Source organism: Mustela nivalis (assembly GCF_964662115.1).
Source record: "Mustela nivalis genome assembly, chromosome: 11".
NCBI lineage: Eukaryota > Metazoa > Chordata > Mammalia > Carnivora > Mustelidae > Mustela > Mustela nivalis.
The window spans coordinates 85,179,774-85,205,754 of record NC_139030.1 but is presented as its reverse complement, the minus strand read 5'-3'; the positions used below and the strand labels follow the sequence as shown (position 1 = coordinate 85,205,754).

At 52.9% G+C, this 25,981-nt stretch overlaps 1 protein-coding gene and 1 pseudogene across 8 annotated transcripts in view; one reads left to right on the top strand and one right to left on the bottom strand.

Moving 5' to 3' along the window:
- Positions 1-4,468, bottom strand: part of LOC309843988 (UBX domain-containing protein 2B-like) — a 12,320-nt pseudogene extending 7,852 nt beyond the window's left edge. Inside the window, exons 1-2 of the transcript in view lie at positions 4,412-4,468; positions 4,191-4,249 (exon numbers count right to left, since the gene is read on the bottom strand). The product of the transcript in view is annotated as a UBX domain-containing protein 2B-like (transcript). The remainder of the gene's footprint in view (positions 1-4,190; positions 4,250-4,411) is intronic.
- STK11IP (serine/threonine kinase 11 interacting protein) lies at positions 4,163-25,981 on the top strand. 7 transcript variants are annotated; one of them, XR_014300740.1, is made up of 27 exons: positions 4,178-4,272; positions 4,442-4,527; positions 6,989-7,194; positions 7,383-7,457; positions 7,739-7,834; positions 8,225-8,332; positions 8,455-8,526; positions 9,636-9,762; positions 9,989-10,092; positions 10,222-10,317; positions 10,548-10,589; positions 10,772-10,918; positions 11,117-11,201; positions 11,975-12,298; positions 12,479-12,672; positions 14,078-14,194; positions 14,304-14,478; positions 17,173-17,403; positions 17,498-17,601; positions 18,617-18,714; positions 18,809-18,987; positions 19,222-19,303; positions 19,513-19,583; positions 20,080-20,327; positions 20,956-21,238; positions 21,355-21,387; positions 24,655-25,981. XR_014300740.1 is itself a non-coding variant. In XM_082691467.1 (25 exons), exons 2-25 carry the CDS (start codon positions 4,467-4,469, stop codon positions 21,103-21,105), a joined length of 3,192 nt encoding a protein of 1,063 aa, XP_082547593.1. In that variant the 5' UTR covers positions 4,163-4,272; positions 4,442-4,466; the 3' UTR covers positions 21,106-21,353. The 7 variants fall into 7 exon arrangements, 2 of the variants coding, with proteins under 2 accessions (XP_082547593.1, XP_082547594.1); XR_014300741.1 differs by having other exon boundaries at positions 24,652-25,981; XR_014300739.1 differs by lacking the exon at positions 21,355-21,387 and having other exon boundaries at positions 24,652-25,981.

Sequence of the window (25,981 nt, the reverse complement as noted above, 5' to 3'; positions counted from 1 at the left end):
AGTCACTGCCTTTCCCCTTCCCCAGGTCCTGGATACCCGAAGCCCTTTGATCTCACTTTTCTTGGTTTTCCTTGTCCCCTGCTGCAGGTCTTAGGCTAATGCACTTGCAGCTGGCTCCCCTGCTGGGGACCGTGGCCCTCTCCTCTCCAGCCCTGTGTGCAGCAAGAATTGGGATGGAAGACACGTGTCACATATGTACCCAACTTTGCCCACAGGGCTTCTGGGGAGTTATGCCTGAAACGAATGTTTTCTTCCTCTCTGGGATCCTGCCTGCTTTCCTCTCTTCTCTCAGCTGCCTCCCTTCCTCTTCCCCCAGCCAGCTTCTGCACTTTGCCAAGCGGCTTGAATGAGGGACATAGCTTTTGGTTCATCTCTTCCTTTAACCACAAGGTTCCCATCTTCCTTGCAACACTTCTGAAACCTTCTCATATGGTCCCAGCAGTTTCCAGGAGAGACAATGAAAAGACTTAAAGGCACTTTCAGGCCACCTTGGGTTTACTACAATGCGGCTCAGGGACTCCCTCAGTTCATTTTCTGCAGAACTGCAAAATTCCCTAGGCTGGGCTTTCTGAGCTGTTGCTGGACCACTGCGATACTGTTATTTTGTTGCTGCCTTCTCAGGCAGCCATTCTCAGGCCCTGGCTTCTCTCATCCTGAGCTGAGTTTGGCTTCTGCCTTCTGGCTTTCCCTTTGTGTGCCTTGTGTTCAGTCTCTCCTGGAACCAGGCTCTGATGGGCTCGCTTGGTCACGGTCTAACGCAGCGTTCTCATGCCAGACCTCCTGTAATGCTGCTGATTTGTTCCATATGTTTGATTCTGGTAACCGGGCCAATTCCTGGGCAGTCTTTTGCGGTTAGGTCTGGTAGCAGAGCCAAGAGAATCAATGTGTGGAAACTTACATAGTGAGATTGCTGCCTTTGACCACTGGGTCCTGGTGCCGTCTGTACCAGGCACGGAGATGCCGCTCAAGGGCAGACTCCTTAACACAACTCTATTTTTGTAGGTGATATTCACACCTCTTCATTCTTTTCCACTTGCCCCGTCCCCCCACCCCCCCACTCCATGAAGATACCTAGTTAATGAAACAAGTAGATCATCCAATTTCACCCTCCCTACAACTCAATTTCAGGTGTGAACTTTTCATTTTGGAGGAATCCTTAGGTCTCCATCATTGGATCTGCTGCAGGAGGCTGGGGCACTACAGAAGTGAGGTCCAGATCTAAGATGATGGCTTCTATTCTAACAATGAGCTGTTATTTCTGTTCCCCCGTGGACAACGGTCTAGGGGTCTGCATGCTCCGAAGGCATCAGAAACAAGCAGGACAGGACTCTGAGGTCTGTATTCTCTTGGTGGATGACTTTGTCTCTTTTTTTGAAGATTTTTTTGTTTATTTATTTGGCAGAGAGAAAGCAGGGGGAGCAGCAGCAGAGGGAGAGGGAGAAGCAGAAAGGGAGAAGGAGAGAAAGAGCACCAGTAGGGGAACAGGGAGCAGAAGGAGAGAGGCAATTTCAAGCAGACTCCCTCCAAGCCTAGCACGGAGCCCGAGGAGGGGCTGGATCTCAACCCCGAAATCACAACCTGAGGTGAAATCAAGAGTCAGACACTCAACCGACTGAGCCACCTGGGCGCTTCTGACTCTGTTATCCTTGTATGAGGACTCTTTCCTCCCTTCCAGAGCTGCACCCCTGCCGCCTAAGCTGGTAACGGGCTTGCCTTTCCTTAAGGCCTTTGATCACAAGCATTTTGTAGAGGCGACCCCAGGGAAATTAAAGGTGTCATGGGTGCTACCAATGGCAGCTGCTTTCAATTCACTGCTCTCCTCACACAATTAACTTTGGGAGGTTTTAGTGGTTTGCCTGGAAGGTGCAGCTGAGCATTTCCGATTTTAGGACAGCTCATTGTCCTCAAATGACTGAACAACTCATTATTTTTATCATTAAAGTCAACTTATCACGTATTGCAAAAAAAAATCCATATAATCATGCTTATTTCTGTATTGTGCTCTACTGATCTAACCATTTTGTCTATCTTTGACAAAGATCGGTTTCATGCTCCCCTGGTTACTGCTGCTTTCTTTATAGGACGTTTTGCTACTGATAGGGCAAGGACCCTATTAGTGCCTCCTACTCTTTTTTTACCCTCAAAATGTTTTGGCTGTGCTCATGTGAGTCTTCCAGAGGAATTTCAGAATCAACTTGTTAAGTTCCAAAATCTCCATATCGGGATTTTGATGGAAATTGCATTAAATTGACATCATTAGAATATCAAATCTTCTCATCAGGAACATGTTGACTTTTCATTTATTTAGGTCGTTGTTAATGTCTTTAAAGTTCTCTGGTTTTCTTCATATATTTCTCAAAATGTTCCAGGTATATACTTTTTTTTTTCTGTTTCAGCCAATGGGATTTTTTTTGTTGTATTTTGTTTTTCCATTTCAGATGTTAATTCTTTTAAACAAGGTTTTGTCTTAGTCAAGGTTCCTATGGTAGCAATTTACAGAGATATTCTCTAAGGCAAAAAAAGGGGGGGGGGGCTGGGAATTCTTTGGAAGCTGGCCAAGGCTGCCTCTGCAGCCTGAGGGCAGAAGGGGGAGTGGGCCTCAGGAAGGGGCCTGGAAATTAGAACTGCTTAGTTTCTCTGTGTTGCTTTTCAGTAGATGTTTTCCTCTCCCTCTGTAGTTTATAGCTTTCTTTGCTGCTCTCTTTGTCCCGCTCCATATTTCTGGTAAGCAAGGCGATATAGAGCAAATCTGGCTACAGGGTCTATCCATGTGAATGGAGCATTTCTCAGCATCTGCGGCTGGATCGACTCCTGACACGGATTTCAAAGCTCTGTAACGTCAGGAATTTGAAAACAAACTGTCTCTTCTCGCCTAAGAGGGTTAGAGTTGGCAGAAACGGTGTGGGAGAACCCTCCCTTCCTAGTTCCAGATGACTGATAAGCAGGGACTGACAATCATCACTGCTCTGGGATTAATAATTCAACAAAAATATATTGAGCCCGTACTGCTTTGCTGGTCACCATGTGCTTCCACTTCATTTTGGCTCAGATCGCGTAGTATCCCATAAACACTGAACTGTGTGGTTTAGGGACATAAATTGCCATTTCAAATATTTTGGCTGTAGAAAATAAGATCCTTCCAATTTTGTAATTTGAGATAAAGATAACTATATTGCCACTCTAAACTGGCATATGATTCATTTTGATTTCTCTCTGTAGAAAAGGCACTTATTAAAAAACAAAAATGAAAACTTTCCTTGAAAATCAAATTCTGCTACAAGACTTTTTTTTTTTTGCCTGGTAGAGGGCTTTATTTCACTGCAGGAGTGGGAGGGAGAACCTGGACAGAGGGCAGCAGGAAGGATGGGGGCGGGGGGTTGATCCTTGGGACAGGGACTGGGTTGGGAAAGCGCTACCACCAAGCCTGCTGGGAAGGAGAAACTACCTTTTTCTTTCCCTAATCTAGTTCCGTAGTTGACATCCGTTTTTTGACTGGGAGCCAGGTGAAAGGTACAATGGGAACTTGGAGCCAGGAAACTGGCAGTCTTGACTAAACTGGTTACTAATTGAACGACCTTCGCAGGTAACCTAGCCTCTGTGAAACCGCTTTCTCATTTTCAAACCGGCATAACAATTCTTAGATTCAGGGGTTATGGAAGGAAACACAAAAAGCAAAGGCCTGGACACACGTGACACATTACCCATCACAGTGGGAGTCTGACACTAGCGAAGGACAATGATTTGGAGGGACATTAGGTAAGAGTGTCCGGGTAACTCCAGAGGTGTATCTTGGCAAGCCCAGCTCTTCCAGCAGACACCAAAAAGCTTCACATGGCGAACGCGTTCTCCTTCGTTCGCTTTGGCCGAGTCCTTTCCTCACAGAGAAAACTCCATTTCCCCAAACTGTGCTTCCACGCCCAGTCAGTCTGCAAACAAGAAGTCAGGTTTTCCTCCCAGGCCTCGAGGGGCTCTGGAGAGCCGAGCAGCAGACCCACGCTGAGCGAGGCCCACAAATGGGGCGGGAGTGGTGGGGGCAGGGACGGCGGGCTGGAGTCCCCGCCCCAGCGGGCCCGACTGCCGAGGGACCGCCCGGTTCGCACCAATCTGTCCCCGCCTCTGTCGGACACGTAAGCACGACTGAGACCGTGGCTTCCGGCAGCTCCGGCGTGCTTTCCGGTTGTCCCGCCTACCAGACTTCCTTCCGGGGCGGGACTTCCTGGTTATTATTGATAGATGCCGGACTGCAGAGCTGGTGGGAGGAGCACGCAGAAGGTCAGTGTGGGTGGCCAGACCTTACGCTTCTCGAAAGGGTACCTGGGAGGACGCTCTTCCTCGCCCTGTTTCTTACTTTTTTCTCCCCGCGAGTCCTCGGTTTGCGCGGACGTCCTGGGATTTTGGTACCACCACCCACTTGAGGCTCTTCCGCTTCCTCTTTTCCCAGGCTCCGCCCCCAGCGTCCCGTGGCCATGACGACCGCCCAGCGGGACTCCCTAGTGTGGAGGCTCGCGGGGCTGCTGCGTGATTCCGGTGAGTGGGTACACGGTTGATCTGGGGCTGCGGCAAGGTGGGAATGCATCCTGCCTTCCAGAGACACTCTCGCCTTAGAAGTCATAGAGTTACAGCTGTTTAAGCTAGGAGGATTTTGGCGTCAATTTATTTATTTATTTTATTTATTTATTTTTTTACTCCTCTGAAGTTTATTCTTTGGTGCCCTTGCTTACAGGGTCCTTTGTTTTTGACATTTCAGACCTTAGCCATCCTTCGAGACCCAACTCCAGTACCACTTCCTCAACGCGTTCTCTGATGCTCTAAGAGGAAAGTGATCTTTACTTGGCTGTAAATCTCTGGAGACCTGGGACTGGCATAATCATTGCACTAGTGGCAAAACCCTTAGTAGAGTTAAAAGCACGAGATTTGGAGTCAGATGCACTTGGCTTGGAATCCCAACTCTTTCAAACGCGGCAAAGTTGTTTAAGTTTTCTGAGCTTCAGTTTTCCACAGCAGGAACATGGCATAAAGATTGTACTTAACTCAAACGGTTGTTGTGGGGGGTTAATCTTAACCCGCGTGAAGGGCTTGGGACAATGTTTGCATACTATGTAAGGGCTGAAAACTGGTAGCTGTTGTTACTACAGTTTCTTCTTTCAGTTCCTGGGCACGATGGAGCCACACTGGTTGTTCAATGTGTGGTTGACATTCATTGGTGGTAAAGCAAGTCTTGATTTGAGATCAGACAGAAGTAACAACTTACTGCCATTTATATCAGCTCAATTAGTGTTCTTCTCCAAGCCCCAGTTTCCATGTCTTTAAGGGGTGGTCAGTAGTGCCTCTCTTTAGGAGATTCCGGTGAAGTTTAAATGAGGTTAAAAAGTTGTCTGCCACATACCACCTGATTAATGTTAGCCACTTGCCCGCTGCCTGTACTTGCATTGGTGGTGCCTGTGAAATCTCTCTTTAGAGCGGTTTTACCCTCTGACTTGTTTTATTAACTGTGTACATGTTTTATCCCTTCTATACTAGGAGGCTCTTTGAAGGTGAGAAGAGTCTTTGAACCCTGTCTGCGTCTAGCCTTAGTGTCTAGTATCTGAACATCTTTCATGTGAGGTTGCAGGATTTATCAGTTCATTCAGCACATATCTGATCTGGTGTTCCAGGGTTAGGGATGATGGTGTGTGTGTGTGTGTGTGTGTGTGTGTGTGTGAGACTATAAGAGGTAGCAAGAGATTTTAATGGTGCTGGCATAGTTTTGTATCTTGATTGTGATGTTGGTTACAGGAATCCACACCAATGCCAGACAAGTAGCAGAGAACTATAGGTACAGACTGTTTCAGTTTCCTGACTTTGATATTGTGTCATGTTTAAATAAAATGTAAACATTGGGGGAAACTGGGTGGAGAATGTAGGGTACCTCTCTGTAATATTTTTGCAACATGTTTTGACTCTATCCTTGTTTTTTAAAAAAAAAAAAAGTTAAAAAAATATTTCTCCATGCCTACCTCATAGCTATACTTCTTAGGTGCAGTGATTGGTACCAAGGTGATCAAAAGATGTCTTCAAAGATGACAGTCTTATTAGAGAGAGCAGTTTTAACATGAGGATGGTGAATAATGCTTCAGTGCCATAACGAGTGGTTCTTTTCTCTATGACATGCATTTTGGGATGGTTAGAAAATTTCTGTAAGTGTGCATATTACTTTTGCAATCAGAGAAGTAAAGATGAAACACGTGGGACACTTGGCTGGTTCAGCGGTGAAACACGCAAGTCTTGATCTTGGGGTTGTGGGCTCGAGTCCCACGTTGGGTGCAGAATTTACTTAAAAAAAAAAAAAAAAAGTGAAATGCCCAACCAGCTTTTATGTAAAGTGAGTGATTATAGTATAAAAGGGCAGCTGTGTCACGCACTGAGAAGCCTTTCTAGAGGAGGAAGGTCTCAACTGGGCAGAGTGGAAGGGAATGTGTCAGAAAATGAGGAATCTGTAAACCCAGCCTACTGTATTCCCAGCACTTTGAATAGACCAGACTCTCTTGAGCAGATGGTGAAAGAAAATTTGAAAAAGTTGGTTGGCTGTAGCAAACACAAACTCCTGTCATCAGACTGAAGAGTTAGGATTTTTGTGAAGCTGGAGGTGAGCTGTGGAAGACTGTTGAGCAAGGAGGAGAGAGAATGACCCCAGCAGTAGGAGCTCTACAATATGGATTGGAGTGGGTGTATCCCAGGGTCACAGAGTCTCAGAATAAAGGGAAAGACTCCTTTGTTGGGGTGCCTGGGTGGCTCAGTGGGTTAAAGCCTCTGCCTTCGGCTTAGGTCATGATCTCAGGGTCCTGGGATCGAGCCTTACATCGGGCTCTCTGCTCGGCGGGGAGTCTGCTTCCTCCTGTCTCTCTGCCTACTTGTGATCTCTGTCTGTCAAATAAATAAATAAAATCTTAAAAAAAAAAAAAAGACCCCTTTGTCATGTTCTCCTTATTGTCTCCGCCTTTCCCTGCAGGTGATGTGGTCTTGTCCGGCTGTTCCACCCTGAGCTTGTTGACCGCCACCCTGCAACAGCTGAACCATGTATTCGAGCTGCATCTGGGGCCATGGGGCCCTGGCCAGACAGGCTTTGTGGCTCTGCCCTCTCACCCCGCCGACTCCCCTGTCATCCTCCAGCTTCAGTTCCTCTTTGATGTGCTGCAGAAAACTCTTTCCCTTAAGGTCCTGCAGTGGGAACAGTGTAGGGTGTGGGAAGAGCCCAAGAGCTGGGGGTGGGGAGGGGCAGGGGCACGAGAAGTCTGCAGGGCCCAGATCAAGAAGGTGTGAGATCTGTGTGTGGCTGTGTGAGGGTGGAGAGACCAAGGAAAGGAGGTGTGTGGCCTCGGTGACATGAGGTTTTTTTCTTTTAGCTGGTCCACATCCCTGGTTCTTCCCTCCCTGGGCCCATCAAGATTTTTCCCTTCAAGTCCCTTCGGCAGCTGGAGGTATGGAGTATTGGGGGATGCCGGCATGCAAAGCCCTGTTTGAGACAACGTTTTGGGAATGGGAAGAAGGGCACCCCTTTGGTGGGTGGGCCAGGCCTGAGTGTGTCCACTGCTCTGCAGTAGCACAGCATCTTTTCTTTCATTTAACACTGCCTTCAACCATGGTTGGCTTTATCATCTTTTCCCTCCCCGTAAAAGGAGGAAGTGAGGTGAAGCCTCTGTCTTTTGTGAAATTCTGTCTGTCTCCCTCTCTCTTTCCTCTCTCCCTCCCTCCCCCTCAGCTCCGAGGTGTTCCTCTTCATTGCCTCCGTGGCCTCTGTGGCATCTACTCCCAGCTAGAGACCCTGATTTGCAGCAGGAGCATCCAGGCCCTGGAGGTAAGGAAGATAAGGGCTGGGCCCAGATCCCCGTTCTTAGGGACGACGTAGAGGACCACACTCTGCTGTTCCTCTGTACGGAACGTTCCCTCTGCAGCCTTCCCCGCCTCCCATGTCCCTTTGGACAGTGTTCTTGCCCCCTCTGTGGCGCTGCCGGAGTGCTGTGTACTTGTCTGTATGTTTATGGTCACACTTAAATCTTATATTCAGTATTCTCGTGTCCATCTCCATTTTCCCCACAGCAGACTCCTGAGGGCAGGGCCCTGGGTTTGCTTTCAGTCTGTCTCTGCAGGCCAAGTTTAGTATGTAAAGAATGAATGAATGGCTGGGGGACAATGGCTTGGAATGGGGAAGAGGGGACAGTGGAGGTAATGGAGCACCCTATCTCAGGAGCTCCTCTCCGCCTGCGGTGGTGACCTGTGCTCTGCCCTGCCCTGGTTGGCTCTGCTGTCTGCCAACTTCAGCTACAATGCACTGACTTCCTTAGACAGCTCCCTGGTGAGTGCCTCAGAGGGAAGGGGGTTTGGGGAAAGACAGAGGAGGCCCTTAGCGGGGAGGGCCAGCTGGCTACCTGGAGGTATCCGATTGTCTGCTGCCCACCCTCCCCCCACCCGCCCCAGCGTCTCTTGTCAGCTCTGCGCTTCCTGAATCTGAGCCACAATCAAGTCCAGGACTGCGAGGGCTTCCTGATGGTGAGTGTGAGTAGGCTGCTTGGGGCTGGCCCTGGGGCTCTGATCATTCCACTCTGAACATCTCTCCTGGACCTGGTTTTGCTCCCACCTTACTCCCCTCCCTCACCCTCTCCCAGGGGGGGCTACATCCTGGAAGCCATACTCCTTGGGGACTCAGGCGGGAGCATAAGAGAAGCCAGCATTCAAATCTCAACTCCTAATCCTTGTGTGATTTGGGGCAAACTAAACTGGGGCCCTCTTAACTTGTCAAGCAGGACTCCTAGCTAGGAGTACCTGCTCTTATAGTATTAGAGCGGTCATGGAGATTGTGTCATGTTACTTAGCCCGGCATCTAGCTCAGGAAAGGTAGCTTGGGGATGATGGTGAGGAACCTTCTCCCAGGTCTCACTCTCAGAGAAAAAGCTGGACAGAAGTTACTGTGGTGAAAACAGATTTTAGTCACACACTAGTGCAGTAGTAATAAGGCATCAGGGTATGTAATCAGTAGTAAAACATTTTAATTTGTAACAAACTTTAGAATGAATGAATCTCAGATTCGATTTGTGCAGAGATTGCTGGATGTTTTAAAGGCAGAGTGAGGGAGTGGGCGTGAGAAGGCAGGGGCTTAAGCAGGTTCTCTCCTTCACGGAACTATTCCGTTTTCTCTGGAGTCAAGGAAGTGGAAATTTACAAAAAGCAGGAAGGGGGTGTTGGTCCATATGAAATCCGTCTGGGTTTGCTAACTGGCGCTTTCCAGAGTTAGCCTCCTACCTTCCCACAGAGGCTGGGAGACAGGGGCTCTGTCTTCAGCAGTTGGCTGGAACAAACTGAATTCTCCTGGCAGCCTGGGTTATTCTAGGGGGGAAGGTAAGAGGCTGGAGTTGTCCTCCCAAGGATATGATCCTGAGCTATTAGGAACTATTCTAGGATTTGTTTGACTCTGTTGACTTTGGGGGGCTGGAGGATAGGATGAACTCATTTGTGCAGAGAATATATAGTCTTTTGGGGCCAAAGTTGAAAAGGCCTACTTGAAAAGAAGGCTACTTTTTAGGTCTACTTGAAAAGAAGGCTCAGAGAAGCCTGGCTCGAGTCTGGTCAAGGAGAAAATCTTTGTCACCACCCCCTTTCAGGACTTGTCTGAGCTCTACCACCTGGACATCTCCTATAACCACCTGCATTTGGTGCCAAGAATGGGACCCTCGAGTGCTGCCCTGGGGACCCTGATACTGCGAGGCAATGAGCTCCGGAGCCTGCAGGGTGAGTGGGTAGTTTGGGGAAGGAGGTGGGGGGCCAGGGAGTAGGAGAGGGTGGGGTGAGTGTGAAGGGGTAGAGGGGCAGTGTAAGACTCAGCCTGGGACCCTCATGCCTCCAGAGCCTCAGGTGGGCTTGCGGGTAGGTCTGAGGTGCCCCGGCTGGTCTTTCTGCTCTACCCTCCATCAGCACCGCCCCCTTCCCATGCCCTTCCTGCTCACCACCACCCTAGGCCTGGAGCAGCTGAGGAGCTTGCGGCACCTGGATGTGGCGTACAACCTTCTGGAAGGTCACAGGGAGCTGACGCCTCTGTGGCTGCTGGCTGAGCTCCGCAAGGTGTGTCCTGAGCGCTTCCAGGACCTTCTGGGACCCGGGAGCCAGCTTGGGACCTCTCCCTGCCTCCCAGGCTGATTTGGTGAGTGCCCTTCCTCACGGCCCATCTCAGTCTCCTCTTCTGCCCTTCAGCTCTACCTGGAGGGGAACCCTCTGTGCTTCCACCCCGCGCATCGAGCAGCCACTGCCCAGTACTTGTCACCCCGCGCCAGGGACGCTGCGGCCGGCGTGAGCTGTCTTCTCCTGTTCGCTCTGCCTTCCTTGTCCTGCCTGTCCTGCCCCCTGTCCCCTCCTCCGCCCCCCCCAACCCCAGCCCTGGGGGAGGGGCCACAGCCCAGGACCCCCGCTTGTTCAGCGGCTCCCTCCCGCTGGTCCCTGTGGGGCAGGGAGGGCCCCCCTGGGTGGGCAGGCAGGTACTCGGCCACCGACTCGGCCCCTTCCCTTTTATCTTTGCCCAGTTCCTTCTTGATGGGAAAGTCTTGTCATTGACTGACTTGCAGGTTAGTGTGCTGGGAGCACCGGGAGTAGGCCATCCAGGACCGATTTGGGAGGACATGACGGGGTGTGAGGGTGGGGGTCTCTCCGGGTAGCTACAGAGTAGAGCCCCTCCCTCAGCTAGCCTAGTGGGCAGAGGTGCAGCTCCGGCTCCAGCCCTGCTCTCCTTCCTGTTGTCGCTTGCCAGACCTCTACCTCTTCAGGGCTTGGCTCCTCTGCCCCACCTGTGCCCTGGTCAGCGGGGAGTACTGTTGAAACCTCAGGTGGCCCTGACTTGAGTGACAGCATCTCCTCAGGGGGTGTGGTAGCCCAGCATCTGCCCCGGAAGGTTAAGGTAAACAGTGTCCTGGACCGCCTTGTGCCTGGTCTCAGGTCCCTTTTTGGGGGCTCTGGGTTGTGGATGGGCTGGGAATAGAAAGGCCTCATCCTTGCTTGTGGGTGGGGCTTTCTGAGTAAAGTTGGGTATGTGGCCACAGACAGCGGGGCGGGGGGTCCAGTTCTCCTAGACCATCTGTCCTGCGTCCGCCTTCAGAGCCGAGTCCGTGTGAGGCGAGCAAGCATCTCGGAACCCAGTGATACCGACCCAGAGCCCCGGACTCTGGACCCCTCCCCGGCTGGTAAGTCAGTGGCAGCCCCAGCTGTCCTTGCCCTACTCTTGTCTTTTTTTTTTTTTTTTTTTAGATTTGATTTATTTGGCAGAGAGAGATACAGCAAGAGAGGGAACACAAGCAGGGGGTGTGGGAGTAGGAGAGGGAAAAGCAGACTTCCCAGTGAGTGGGGAGCTTAATGTGGGGGGCTCGATTCTAGGACCCCAGGATCATGTTCTGAGTGGTAGGCAGACACTTAAGGAAAGAGCCACCCAGGCACCCTACCCTAGTCTTGTCTTAAGGCTCCCGCCCCAGTCTGCTGGGTAGGAGGGATTCTGTTTGAGCTGGAGCAGAGCATTGCAGAGGGTCTCTTAGGCTTTCCTCCTTCTTTCTAGTTTAAGGAAAAAAGAGACCCTGGGCAGCATTTTCCAAAGTGTTTTTCCAGGACCTTGAATTATATGGGATGTAGAAAGGTCACTTGCTGAAAAGGTTGCATGGGAAAGGCTGGGCTGACCAGAGTTAGTAGGCGTCCTCCCTGCAGGCTATCTCAGGACCTCCAGCACACTCCCCAACAGCATATGCTGTGTGCTTCTGACTTGCCCGTGAGCACAGGGCTCCATAGGACACGCTTTGGGATGTGCTGCTGAGGGGAAGCCTTGAGCCTCCCTCTGATCCCCAGCCCCCATCACATCACACGTCCTCTGACTTCACCCCAAGGAGCAGTTGCAGAAGAGGCTGGGGTCATTGGGGGGTCGTGGTGAGGGTGCAGGCTTGCTAAGCGGTGCACCCCACCACCGGCCCAGGGCGGTTTGTGCAGCAGCATCGGGAACTCGAACTCATGAACAGCTTCCGGGAACGGTTTGGTTGTGACTGGCTGCAGTATAGGAATCACCTGGAGACCTCCAGTACCCCTGTTCTGGCTACCCCCAGCACTCCTGCCCTCAGCACACTGCCCCTGAGCCCAGGGTCTGTGCCTGGCCCTCCGCCCCCAGAGAAGGAGTCACCGCAGGGAATGGCAGAAGTCAGTTTCCTGCCGGAGCCCCGGGAGGAAGAAGAGGTGGAGGAGCGGGAAAAAGAGGAAGAAGGAGAGGAGGAAGAGGAGGAGCAGGAGGAGGGCGAAGTGGAAGGTGAGCAGTGAGCGCTCATTCAGCGCCCAGGCCACGTGCTGCTGCGTGTGTCTGGGAGAGCTGGGCAAACCTGGACTCGGGGTGGCTGACCCCTTCTGGATGGAGGGCCACCCCACAGGAGGGTGGAGTCGGGGATACCTCTCTGCTTCTTACAGGGTTGTTCTCCTGGTCTCTCCTCAGCCGAACTGTGTCGCCCCATGTTGGTGTGTCCCCTGGAGGGGCCCCAGGGCGTGCGCGGTAGGGAGTGCTTTCTCCGGGTCACTTCCGGCCACCTGTTCGAGGTGGAGCTCCAAGCTGCTCGGACCCTGGCTCGGCTAGAGCTCCAGAGCCTAGAGGCAGCTGAGGTAGAGCCCGAGAGTGAGGCAGCACTCGAGGTGAGCACCGGTTCTGGGCGTCCTGGAAGTGGGGCTAGGCTTGTCGTTGGAGCCCCCTTGACAGACAGCTATTAGGTGCCCGGCGCTGGGTTGCAAGTTTCCCACAGTCTCTGGCTGTCACTTGGAGCAGAGCAGGGGAGCCGCGGGGGGCGAAGGCGAGGTCCCAGACAGTTTGGAAGGCTGGGCTGAGGAGCGGGGCTGCTGAGTTAGTGTGGGTGTGAGCTAGAGCGTTTCTGAGACATCCAGAGCTGCAGTTTCCAGATCTCTCTCATCTCCTCCCTCCTTTTTTTAAAAAAAACTCTTTTATTTCTGCTCTTCTTTTTTTTTTTTTTTTGAATTTTGACTGTGTTATGTTAGTCACCATACAGTACCTCATTAGTTTTTTTTTTTTTTTTTAAAGATTTTTTCTTCATTTATCTGACAGAGATCACAAGTAGGCAGAGAGGCAGGCAGAGAGAGAGGAGGAAGCAGGCTACCTGCAGAGCAGAAAGCCCGATGTGGGGCTCGATCCCAGGACCCTGAGATCATGACCTGAGCCAAAGGCAGAGGCTTAACCCACTGAGCCACCCAGGTGCCCCCCTCATTAGTTTTTGACGCAGTGTTCCAGGGTTCATTGTTTATGCACCACACCCAGGGCTCCGTGCAGTCCATGGCCTCCTTCATACCTGCCACCAGGCTGACCCAGCCCCCACCCCCTCAAAAACCCTCGGTTTGTTTCTCGGAGTCCACAGTCTCTCTTGGTTCATCTCCCCCTCTGATTTCCCCCAATTTACTTTTCCTTTACTTCTCCCAGTGTCCTCCGTGTTATTCCTTATGCTCCACAAGTAAGTGAAACCATATGATAATTGACCCTCTCTGCTTGACTTATTTCACTCAGCATAATCTCTTCCAGTCCTGTCCATGTTGATATAAAAGTTGGGTATTCATCCTTTCTGAGGGTTGCGTAATACTCCATTGTATATATGGACCATATCTTCTTTATCCATTCATCCGTTGAAGGGCATCTCAGCTCTTTCCACAGTTTGGCCATTGTCAACGTTTCTGCTGTGAACACTGGGGTGCATATGGCCCTTCTTTTCACTACATCTGTATTTTTGGGGTAAATGCCCAGTAGTGCAATTGCTGGGTCATAGGGAAGCTCTATTTTTAATTTTTTGAGGAATCTCCACACTGTTTTCCCAAGTGGCTGCACCAACTTGCATTCCCACCGACAGTGTAAGAGGGTTCCCCTTTCTCCACATCCTCTCCAACATTTGTTTTTTCCTGCCTTGTTAATTTTTGCCATTCTAATTGGTGTAAGGTGGTATCTTAACGTGGTTTTGATTTCAATTTCCCTGATGGCTAGTGATGAACATTTTTCCCTCCCTCCTTTTTTTTTTTACCCGGTTCCCCACTTTGTGCACAGGGCTCAGATCCGCTCCCCAGGGCCCCTGTCCTTGCTCTGCGTTTCTCCTACATTTGCCGTGACCGGCAGCTGCGTCGCTATGTGGTGCTAGAGCCCGATGCCCATGCAGCTCTCCAGGTAACAGGGCCTAGAGTGAGGCTCAGGGGACTGGGCTGGGGTGGGGGGGCTGAAAGGCGGAGGGCCAGGGTCCACTGCTCACAGCTGCTTCTGGCCCACCCTGTTTCAGGAGCTGCTTGCTGTGCTGACCCCAGCAGCCACCGCGGCTCAGCGTGAGCTTGGGGAAGTGAGAGACCTGCTGGGGGGCAGACTCCAGTGTCTGCGCTGTGGCCATGAGTTCAAGCCAGAGGAGCCCAGGTTGTTAGACAGTGAGGAAGGCTGGAGGCCTCTGTTCCAAAAGACAGGTACACATCTTGCCCTTGACCTTCCTGCGCATGAGACTCCCACCATTTCAGAGATGTTGGCTTTGAGGGAGGGAATATAAAGCGGGAACCCAGGGAAGGAAGAGGTGGGGACCAGCTCTTCTGTCTGGAAGGAAAATAAAACTGTCTGGTACATTTACCCCCCCCCCCCAAAAAAAAGACAAGGAGCAAAAGAAGAAATTAGATCCTCTTTTTTTTTCTCTTTAAAAGTCAGGAAATACAATCTCTGTAATTCTTGAAACATACTCATTACTTTTTCATAACTTGCAGGCTTTTTCTGCTTTTTTGGCTAATACTTGGAAACTCCATAAAAGCTGCTTAACCCTCACTGCAGTATTGGGTGTAGTGCTGTCCTCTGAGCATGGTTGGCTGTTGAGTAAGGTGCTTTGTGAGTTGGCTGAGGTTGTCCTGCCTTGACTGACCTTATGAGCTACTTGAGATCAAGTGGTGCCTCATGGGATCTCTTCACACCCTGTTCTGTATTTTTTCCACTGCAGATCAGTCAGAATTTTTTTTACAGATTTTAAAAAATCTTAAAATTTTTTTTTCTTTAAGGATTTTAAGAGGAAAAGAGATATCCTTGATAGCATTTGTGTTGAAATGCATAGCTTTTTAAAAAATATGTATCTGTCAATCAATCAATCCATAGATAGATACAGAGAGGGGGAGAGAGAGCATAAGCAGGGGGAGTGGCAGGCAGAGGGAGAGGGAGAAGCAGGCTCTCTGCCAAGCAGGGAGCCCAATGCGGAACCCAATCCCAGGACCCTGGGATCATGACTTGAGCTGTAGGCAGATGTTTAACTGATTGAGCCACCCAGGCAACCCGAAATGCATGACTTTTATTAGCCACTTTGTCTTCCTGGCAGCAGCTGGAACAGGAGTTTAAAATTTATTGAGAAAATGGACCCTTCACTGTCCCCCACCCTGAACCTCCCCAGAAGTCCAGAATCATAATGTGTGCAGTGGAAATAGCCTCATCCTCTTTGAGACCTTTTTGTGCTGCGCAGCGTTGTATGGCCCCCGGGGTCCCTTCGGTGGGTCATTAAATTGGACATTGCTGAATGCTATGTTCTCCTTTTATTTGAGCCTTGGTTACCTTATCTGGAGCAAGAAGAGCATGAACTCATCCTCTGTGCTGTTAGATTTAAATGTCACAGGAAGATACCAGGTACAGTGTCAGGCACAAATCAGAGGTTCTGTTTAAATGGCAGCTGCTGCTGCTCCAGCCTCAGCTGCACAGTCTTGGACAGGGTGTGTCAGGATTCTTGTTTTATCTTAAGAGAGAGAGAGAACACAAGCCTGGGGAGCGGCAGGCAGAGGGAGAAGCCGCATCCCCGCTGACTCTGTCTGTCCCAGGACGGTGGAATCGTGACATGAGCTGCAGGCAGATGGTTAGCTGCCCAGGCACCCAATTCTTTTTTTTTTTTTTAAGAGTTTACTTATTTGAGAGAGTGCAGTAGTCTCATGAGTGGGGAAAGGAACAGAGGGAGAGGGACAGCTAGACTCCCTGCTGAGTGTGGAGCCCGGCAAGGGCCTCATCCCAGGACCCTGGGATCATGACCTGAGCTGAAGGCAGAGGTTTAAACACTGAGCCTCCCACGCACCTCAAGGGAGTATTGATTCCACTGTCAGAGGGTCCAGTGTATGCCCACGACAGCTGCTCAGAGAATGTTTCCTCTCTCACTGCCGATCCCTGACTTGGATTCTTTTTTTTTTTTTCTTAATTTTATTTATTTATTTGACAGACAGAGATGACAAGTAGGCAGAGAGGCAGGCAGAGAGAGAGGAGGAAGCAGGCTCCCCGCTGAGCAGAGAGCCCGATGTGGGGCTTGATCCCAGGACCCTGGGATCATGACCTGAGCCGAAGGCAGAGGCTTAACCCACTGAGCCACTCAGGCACCCCCCTGATCTGGATTCTTTTTTTTTTTTTTTTAAGATTTTGTTTATTTATTTGACAGACAGAGATCACAAGTAGGCAGAGAGGCAGGCAGAGAGAGAGGAGGAAGCAGGCTCTCCGCCGAGCAGAGAGCCCGATACGGGGCTCGATCCCAGGACTCTGGGATCATGACCCGAGCCGAAGGCAGAGGCTTTAATCCACTGAGCCACCCAGGTGCCCCCAGGTGGATTCTTTACCTGATCCCATCACCCATCCTGACGACCCTATAGGACAGGCACTGTCTGCGCTCCCTATTATAGAGGAGGAACCAGGCTCAGAGAGCTTAGGTGACTTGAGATTGCTTAGATGACAGCCGTTAAGTGATGGACCCTGGAATTGGACCCATACCTGGCACCCTTGCCTTCCTGATCTGTTGATTTGGGGCTTTTAGACGAGGCTGGTGGAGCTTCAGAGCACATGATAGCCTGAGGCTGTGGAAGGGGGCCAGAGCAGGATCTGGCTGAGTTTGGTCCTCTCTGGGAAAGCCTAAAATAAGAAGGGGGTATAGTTTAAGGTGACTGTGGGCCCTGGGTCTGGGTTTGCTCCTCCCTCACTGGGATGGAGAGCGATTGGTGAACTGGCCTGCCCAGGAAGTGGAAGGGGCCTGTTGGGAATGGTGGGGAGCCTAGGAAACTGGGGATGTCGGCCAAGGTGAGTCCAAGAGCGGGTGGGAAACATGACAGAGTGGGGGATTGTGGTTCTGGGTATGGGCTACACAGGGACTGTGCTCATCCTTCCAGAATCCCCTGCCGTGTGTCCAAACTGTGGTAGTGATCATGTGGTTCTCCTGGCTCGGTCCCTGGGAACCAGTGACAGGGAGCACAGACAAGACGAACGATCACCAGCTACCTTGCAGACGGCCAGCCCTGTCTGTGACTCTCCTGACCACAGTGACCACAGCAGCAGGGCTGACGGGACCCCGTCGCAAGCACCGGTCTCCGGGGAGCGCCACAGTTGGAGCCTCAGTCCCCGTGAGTAGCGGGAAAACAGGACCAAGGTGGTTTAGGGAGGCGGGAGAGCGCGGTGGTAGCCTGGGAAGGCTGATGGCCCCCTGCTTGCCCCCAGCCCCTGAGCGCCGTGGCCTCCGCTCTGTGGACCACCGACTCCGGCTCTTCCTAGATGTTGAGGTGTTCACCGATGCCCAGGAGGAGTTCCAGTGCTGCCTCAAGGTCTGTGCCAGCCCGGCGCTGCCCTGCGTTCCTCCTCTGGCCAGTGAGGGGGCGCTGCTGTGTCCCCCGCAGCCGACGGTGTCTGCACAGGGGCTCTGAAAGCTCTGGGTCAGGTGCCCAGTTTCAGCTCCCGCAGTCACTTGCAGTGTGGCTGTGGACACGGTCCTGGACAGTGACCTGTCTTTGGCACTCTGCTTCAGGGATGGCGATGCCTTCCTCGTAGAGTGTGCTAGCATCAGTGAGCTCCGGGGTCTGGAAGCTGCCCAGCCCGCAACCTGACTCACATGGGGCCTTCTGTCACTATTACAAGTACCCGGTGTTATCGGTCCCTCTGCGAGCACCTGGCATTGGCAAGACACTAGGGTTTAGAGTAAAACAGTCTTGCCATCTGTCTTCTATTTTGGTGTAAGAAACCCGATGATCATGAGCTAGGAAAGTGCTAGAATCAGGCTGAGGCATCAAATTCAGCTGGAGTGATGGGGCCTCTGCTTCTTTGGGAGCCAATCTAAGATCCAATCCAGGTCTTGAAGGATGAGTTCTCGGGGGATGGGGGTGTGATGTGGGGAAAGGAAGCAGCACCTGTGTCAGGGTCCTAAAGGAGGGGCAGCTCGTGGGGAAAAATTGTTGCCTTTGGGGCGACAGGGGGTGGGATCGGGAGAAGGCAGGGACCCTGAGGGGCAGGCAGGGGTCTGTTTCCGGGTAGCCTCAAGTGTCTGCCAGGGAGCTTGGACTTGATCCCAAGGGCCGCAGGAGCCCTGGAGGCAGGGGAGCAGCCGTTGGTTTTGTTCTACCCGAGTCCTGCTAGGAGTCTGGCTGAGTGTGGAGGGCAGGTCAGAGGGGGTGCGATGCCAGGCAGGGAAACCCCTTGAGCCCGCCTGCAGGCCAGGGCGCCGGGGGGTGGCCGGCGAGGCTGGATGTGTGAGTAGTGGGGAGGGTCGGCCGTAGTGACTCTGTGCTCAGCCTGGCAGCTGCTTCCTTTGTCCCCTCTTTCTCATTGCCTTCCTCTTCCCCTTAGGTGCCACTGGTGTTGGCAGGCCACGCTGGGGAGTCTGTGTGTCTTGTGGTGGTGTCTGATCTCAGGCTCTATGTATTGAAGGTGACTGGGGAGATATGGTGAGCAAGTGGGGCCGCCAGGGACGGGGCAGGGCTCCCGCTGGGTGTCCTGCCACTCACTCTTTGCCACTGCTCTGACCCTCCCTCCCTACAGCGGGCCTCCAGCTAGCTGGCTGCAGCCAGCCCTGGCCGTTCCCCTGCACGACCTGAGCGGCATCGAGCTGGGGCTGGCAGGACAGAGTCTGCGGCTGGAGTGGGCTGCTGGGGCAGGTAGCTGTGTCCTGCTGCCCCGCGATGCCAAGCGTTGCCGGGCCTTTCTAGATGAACTCACTGGTGAGAGAGGGACGAGGGAGGGAAGGGAGTGGTGGGGAGGGCGAGTGGGGGCCGAGGGGTCACAGCTGCCCACGTTTCAAGGCCACGGTGGAGATGGACAGGTAGCGGGACTCATCCCCTATAGAGGTTTCTGGAATCTAGAAGTTGAAATCAGGAAGTTCTCGAGAGGTGGAGAGGTTGGGATGGAAGAGCTGGAGTCTCTGAGGTTCCCTGTCCCTGGCTGGCTCTGTCCAGATGTCTTACAGGCTCTGCCCCCTAGCTGGAGGAGCAGTGTCCGTGCCACGGAGGAGGAGGTGACCCCAAAGCACCGCCTCTGGTGAGTGGATAGGAGATTGAGGTCACGGTTGGTGCCCAGAGAGCCGCTCTAGGAGCCGGGGGCCCCCTCCACAAGCACCCACTGGGGTTGGGCCCTGAGCCTCTGGGCCTGCCTGTGGTCATGCTCACGCCTCCTGACCCAGCCTGGGTTCGTCCCCCCTGCTCCTCTCGGTATTTCCTACCCCTGGACTGACCACTACTTCCCCTCAGGCCGTTGCTGGAGAGAGACCCTTCCTCGGAGCCTCCCCTGTTCTTCTACCTTCGGGTGTTCCTGGTGGAAGGTGAGGCTTCTGTCTTCTGTCTTACCTCAGGCCCCTGGATAGGGGCCCGCATTGTGCCTCTGTGCCCTTGTAGTATTTTCAGTTTCTGGAATCTGGACTTCTTTCACAGGCACACCCAAATGACAGCCTCGGTCTTCTGGCCTCTCTGAGTGGGGTGACAGGTTTCCTGAGCCCTCAGAGACCTTTGCTTTGAGGTTAGGCTTTCTGTGAGGTGGAGCAGATGGGCTGGGTCTGCTCATCCTGTTAGAGGAGCACACGGATTTTCCTGGCGGGCTGGGTGTGGGGCAGGTTCCTTCTGTCTTTGGCCTCAGGGGTTTTGGAGTCTAGAGATGCCAGGAGTTGGACAAAAAGGAGAGCTGGCCTCCAGGGGCTGCTCAGTGACCACCTTGGCATGATGTGGTTCATCCCTCTCGAGTGGCACCAGGAGGCCGCCCTGGGGATCTGGGCTCCTCTGTGGCTTTCCACTCTGGGTCTCACCCTGTCTCTTTCCCTCCAGGCCCTGCCACCTGCCCAGTGTCCCTGTTGATGACTCTGTCCACCCTGTACTTGTTAGAAGAAGACCTTGCAGGCTCCCTGGTGGAGCCCGCTCTTCCAGCAGCATCTGGTGAAGCCTCTGAGACATCCCTGCCCTTGGGTCCGGGCCCCTCTGTGCGTGTCAGGGAGCAGTGGCCCCTCAGCAGCTTGAGCTCTGTGCTGCTCTATCGCAGTGCCCCAGGGGACCTGCGGCTGGTCTTCTACGATGAGGTGTGTGCGCACATATGAGAGAGGGAGAGGCAGGGGCTGGGGTGGAATTGCGATGGGCAGTTGTGGTGGAGGGCACACGAAGAAGTGGGGTGAGTAGCTGGGCGGCTCGCTGGGTTTGGAGGAGCAGCAGGCAGAGAGGGCAGCTGCTGTGGGCAGTGGAAGCCCGAGGACCTGGAGCCCAGCTTGTGTTAGCGGGAGGCCTTCAGTAACGCATCAGCTGCTGCTTGGTGTTCACGTGTGAAGGGGCCCCAGGTGCCAGCCCTTTGCTCTTCCCAGACTCTGTGCGATGAGGTTCTGTCGTTAGGCCTGTTACAGATGGGGAAACTGAGGCTTGGGGGCATTAACCAGTTTGTCTGGGTCACAAGTGGTCGATCCAGGAATCAAACTCCCAACTGGTTTCTTGGAGTTGAGTCCAGACCTTATGTTCTGGAAAACAGGGTGAATTAAAGAAACAAGACAGTACACATGGAAGCCTCTGTGTGGGGGCCTTCAGTAAGTGTTCTGTTTAAAAAGCCCGAAGTCTGAGTCTTCTGTGGAAGACACAGGCCTGGGGCAGGAGGCAGGCCTTAAGGCAGGGAGGGGCGGCAGATCCTCCATGAGGCTCCGCTCACTACCACTTGCTCTCCAGGTGTCCCGGCTGGAGAGTTTTTGGGCCCTTCGTGTTGTGTGTCCAGAGCAGCTGACGGCCCTGCTGGCCTGGATCCGGGAGCCCTGGGAGGAGCTGTTTTCCATCGGACTCCGGACAGTGACCCAAGAGACTCTGGATCTCGATCGGTGAAGCTTCCCTGCCAAGCCCGCCCCGGCCTTGGAGCCATGGCTGCTGAAGCTCTCTGTCCCGAGTCTGGCTGCCAACTTCTCCAGCCGTGGGCGCTCGTCAGTGAGGCCCCAGATGGCCCACGGCTCAAGACGCGGTGAGAGAAGTCGCCTGGCCTGGCCTGGTCTAGCCCAAGGGGACAGGCTACATGGGCAGTAGGAATGTTTCTCCTGCACTTTTTCTCAGGTACCAATAAAATGGTTTCCCTTCCAGATGCCATGGGGAGTGTTTCCGTGTGTCACGTGTGTCACTCAGGTGGTCTGCTCTTCTCTGCTTCTCACAGAAACCGCCCTACCCACCGCTCTCCCTCAGTGGATAGCCCAAGCCTTGTCAGTCCCGTGAGCCCGTGAGCCCCCTCTGCCCCAGGCGATGGGAGCAAGTGGGATCCCTGAACCGTGGGCGCCAGGCCTCAGCCAGCCATGCCTGTTACGGGGACCTGACGTGGGAATCACTGCGGAACAAACGGCTGGGCCAGCTGGGTTCTCGCTTTCTCATTCCAGCGGGGCCCTAGTGAGGATCTCTGCCGCTGGCAGTGGGCGCTCAGTATGGGGGGCAGTCTGCGGAGTAGGTATGTGGACTTGGGGCTGTGGAGGGAGTAGTCGCCTCCTCTCAGCCCTGCCTCGTGCATCCCAGAGGCCTGGTCGGGTAGACCCCATGCTGTCACCTCTGTCGCTGTTGCCACAGCGATCCATTCAGGGGTTGTCACGTGACTCAATTTGGTTGCTGGAGCACCCAAGAGAGAGGTATACTTTCCCTGTGAGGGGTGCTGAGAGGGTGAGCCCAGAGCTGCCAGCCTTCTGAGAGCGGAGCCATGCAGGGAGAGGCAGAGCCGAGATCGGGGCACACAGGCCAGGTCCTGGAGCTGTGCTTGGAGTTCTTGGATCCAGCTGTGCCTGCAGGCAGGTGCCCCTGGGACTTCGGGTTATATGAACTCAAGGAGACCCCCCTCCTGTTTCTCTTCCTTCTCTCTCTTTTGTTGGCCTAGGCTAATTAAATCAAATAATGCACCACAGAAAGGGTCCTAACTGCATAAATCCCCACTCTGACGTGAGCTGGCCTGACTTGGGGTTTCATTTTTGCTCTTGAAAATGAATGTAGCAGGAGTGGTGTCCACATGTTTGTGTAGAGAGGCCCTGAGAGGAAGGCTTGGGCAAGGAGCCTTGGATGCGGAGGGTGGGCTCTGTTCGAGTCTGCTGGGTGGTTTTGGAGAGGCTCTTCTCTACTGAGCACTTAATACGGAGGCCGCTGAGCCAGGTGCCTAATGATGGTCTCTGCTACTTATGGGGGATCCTGGGAAAGGGTGACATCTTGTTACAGGAAATAGGCTTAGAGGTGTTAAACAACGCGTTCAAGGTCACATCAGTGAAGGGAGGAGCCCTGCTGTGTCCAGGCTCATGTGACTTCACAGCCAGGGCAGTCTACAAACCACGGAGCCTTCCTGCCTCCCCTCTGCTCTCTAGGCCCAGCCCCACTCACAGAGAGGGAGCCTGGCCCACTCAGCCCTGCACAATCCTCCACTTGTCCAGGACGGGCAAGCCGGGTGGACTGTACATATCTGAAGCAGTGAGATCTTAGGTTACATATTCATTCATGGGTGATTTTCACCCCTTCCTGCTGAACTGTAGAGAAAAAGATGCCAACCTTCAGGCGTTAAGTTGGAGAGCCAAGCAGTAGGAAGAGATTTGAAAGGGACCACAGAAGGATATCAAGAGCTCTGCAATGGGAGAGGGGGGAGAGTTTTTAGAGAAGGGCATTAGGAGCAGTGTAGGAACAATTCCCCTTTACACTGGGGCTCTCAGGGTGGAGGGGCCGTGGGCCTAGCTCCGTGTGGGGAATTACAGAGGACAGCGACCTGTCAGGTGCTCCCTACGCCACCAGAGCATATGGAGGCAGCATTTTGGAGGCACTTGGCAGGTTAGTTGCCAGATTTCTCCTGAATGGAGAAGGGAGGGGGTCCAGAGGATCCTGTGGGTGACTGGGGTGCAGGGAAGTCAGGGGAGAGCAGGCAGAGAGCTTGCCAGCCGGTTGTTGCAGGAACGCAGCAGGAGGATGGTGTAAGCCCAGCCCCCAAATGGGGATGTGAGCAAGTTAGACTGGAATGGATGGAATTGAAATCACCGATGAGGCTGAGTTGACTTAAATGATACTGGATCAACTTCTCTGTTAGTTGGAAATGAGGGCTCCGTTACAAAGATAAAGTTACCAAGAAAAAGGTCATTTTTGCATACCTGAGTTTAGAGGACTTCCCAATCTCTGAGATTTCTGTCTATTACCATTGCAAGGTCAACATAGGAGGGTCTGGAAGGTGTGGACCTAGAGAGCAGGAGAGGGTATGGTTTCTTTATGGTGGACTGGGGGTTGCTCCTTTCTCCCCCACTAGAAGGCCTTTGACTTCGGGTTCATGGGGAGGGATGTGCTCTGAAAACTTGGTCAGGCCTCACTGAACGCTGTTTTGGGGAAGTCCAAGGTGGAGCCTGGGGTTGGGGTGTTTTGTAGGCTAGAGAAGACTGGGTTGGGTTCCTGGGGCACAATTCCACCCTTGACCCAGCCAGCCCTGTGCAAACGCTGGGGCCCCAGAAGACGGAATTGTTGGGGAACTAATCAGTGCACCGGAGGACACTCAGCCTCCTGCCCTGCAAGAGCAAAAGTACAGTGGAGAAGCCCCTGGGCCCTGAGGAGGGGAAGGGAATGTGGGACCCTAAGAGGTAGAAGCCTTTGATGTTGGTTAGAGCTCACTTAAGTTCTGCTTACCCCCCCCTCCCTCCCCCCCCCTCCTTTCTGGCCTTCCTTTTGATTTTATTTGAGAGAAAGAATGAGTGCATGACTTGGGGGAGGGGCAGAAGGAGAGGGACATGCAGACTCCATGCCAAGTGGGGAGCCCGCTGTGGGGCTCAATCCCAGGACCCTGAACATGACCTGAGCAAGAAATCAGACGCTTAACCGACTGGACCGCCTAGGAGCTCCCATGGCTGCCTTCTCTGCGGGTCAGCATTGTTCCTGTCTTGAAACATGTTCGTTACATATTCATAAGTATACGAAATGGGTGAGTTTATTTATCCCTTCAGTTGACAGAGATTAATAGGACACAGGTCCTACTGCAGAGCCCATTAGAGCATATGTCAGGGCAGGAGGCTCATCAACCACTCCCAGGAGAGCAACTACCTTCTCTGGGCCAGGACTGCTGAGGGGGGACGGTGAGGGCAGCCCTGAAAGCTCCCTGGAAGATTTATAGAGGCACACCTCTAGGTAACAAGGACAGTAATGACCCAATAGCTATGGCTCAGTGAGCCCTTCTTAGGGCCCGTGCGTTGTTTAAAGCCTCTCATTTCCCCAGGTGTTTGTTACAGTGTTTTGGTCACAAGACCTAGAGCTTAAGGAAAGAGTTTAAGGAAAGAGCCCTGTGTATGGAAATGACCCAGACCGGGAAGGCTGGTGCTGAGGCCCCAGAGACAAAGCTTCTCCCGCGTCGTGGAACCAGATGGTCTCTCTTTCTCTCTTCCCCTCCCGCAGCAGGACCCTGGTCTGGTTGAAGCAGTGTGCGTCTTGGAACCGGCCAGGCGGGAAATGCTGGCTAGGGTGGCCGGCCCTTGGTGACAGGCCTGCACGGAGGTGGAGGGGCTCAGAAAGGACAGTGCAGAGGTTCGGAAAACAAGTTCACCTACTTCTGTTTGCTCAGAGCTGGCCTGAATTTCTAACTGAAGCAAATTAAAACTTCCCAAAAATATGAGTTCACTTTCTTGGCAGTGCGCACACCCCCTTCGCCAACAGCATTTTTGCGCTGTCTGGAGGCTAGCCAGGACTGGCCCCGAGAGAGCCCTTCTCCAGCCCCTGGCCCAGAGCTCCCTTTCAGATGGGTCCGGCCCATTTACAAGCGCTTCCCCAGAAGTCCTGGCAGGTCATGGGCCGGATGGGGCAGAGTCACTTGCAGGGTTTCTAGGATGATCCGCCAAGCGGGTGTGAGGCCGGAGCAACCGAAGAGGAGTATCCTCCCGTATCTTTGTGCTTAAATTCTCTGCATGGGACTTTGTTTTAACAGAGCAGCAAAGTCCTCTGCCCCCTTCATCCTGGGGGTGCTGTGTCTTTGGCGACCCACGAGATAGGTGCTGGTATTGGCCACCAAGGAAGCTGCCAAGGGTGAGGCCACTGCTGCCCCTGGAAGTGTCTGGCGCCTCCTCAGGCACCAGGATGCGCCCGTTTCCGGCACCTGCCACACGGAGCGGACGGGACCACCTCACTACTGATGCCTGTGCACAGATGTCCGTCTGCAAGCACTTGCTTCTCGCACTGTGGATTGGCCCCAGAGATCGACTTGTCCCTTCAGTCTGGCCTTTTCCTCCCCTAACAAGTGCTTATTGATTGGCTCTCCAGCCTTGGGCTTGCTGGCAGTGGTGGCCTGAGGCAGTGGAGAGAAAGATTCACTCCCTAAAACTGTCCATAATGGCACTCTGCCACTTTTTCTGTAGAAATATGGCAGGGTGGGATATATTCTTGTTAGCTTCTATTAGTATAAATAAATTCCAGAGAGACAAATAAATTGGTGGTGGGAATGAAGATAAGAACGGGCAGAAGGGGTCAGGGATGGTATCGAGGTTCTGTTACTTTTTATTTTAAAAATATTTTTAAACTCCCAGAATGTATTTTGGTTCAAAAGTAATATTTAAGGGGCACCAGGGTGGCTCAGTTGGTTTACCTTCGGCTCCGGTCATGATCCCAGGGTTCTGGGATCGAGCCCCACATCGCACTTCCTGCTCAGCAGGAAGCCTGCTTCTCCCTCCGTCACTGCTCCCGCTTGTGTTCCCTGTCTTGTGGTCTGTCAAATAAATAAAATCTTTAAAAAAAA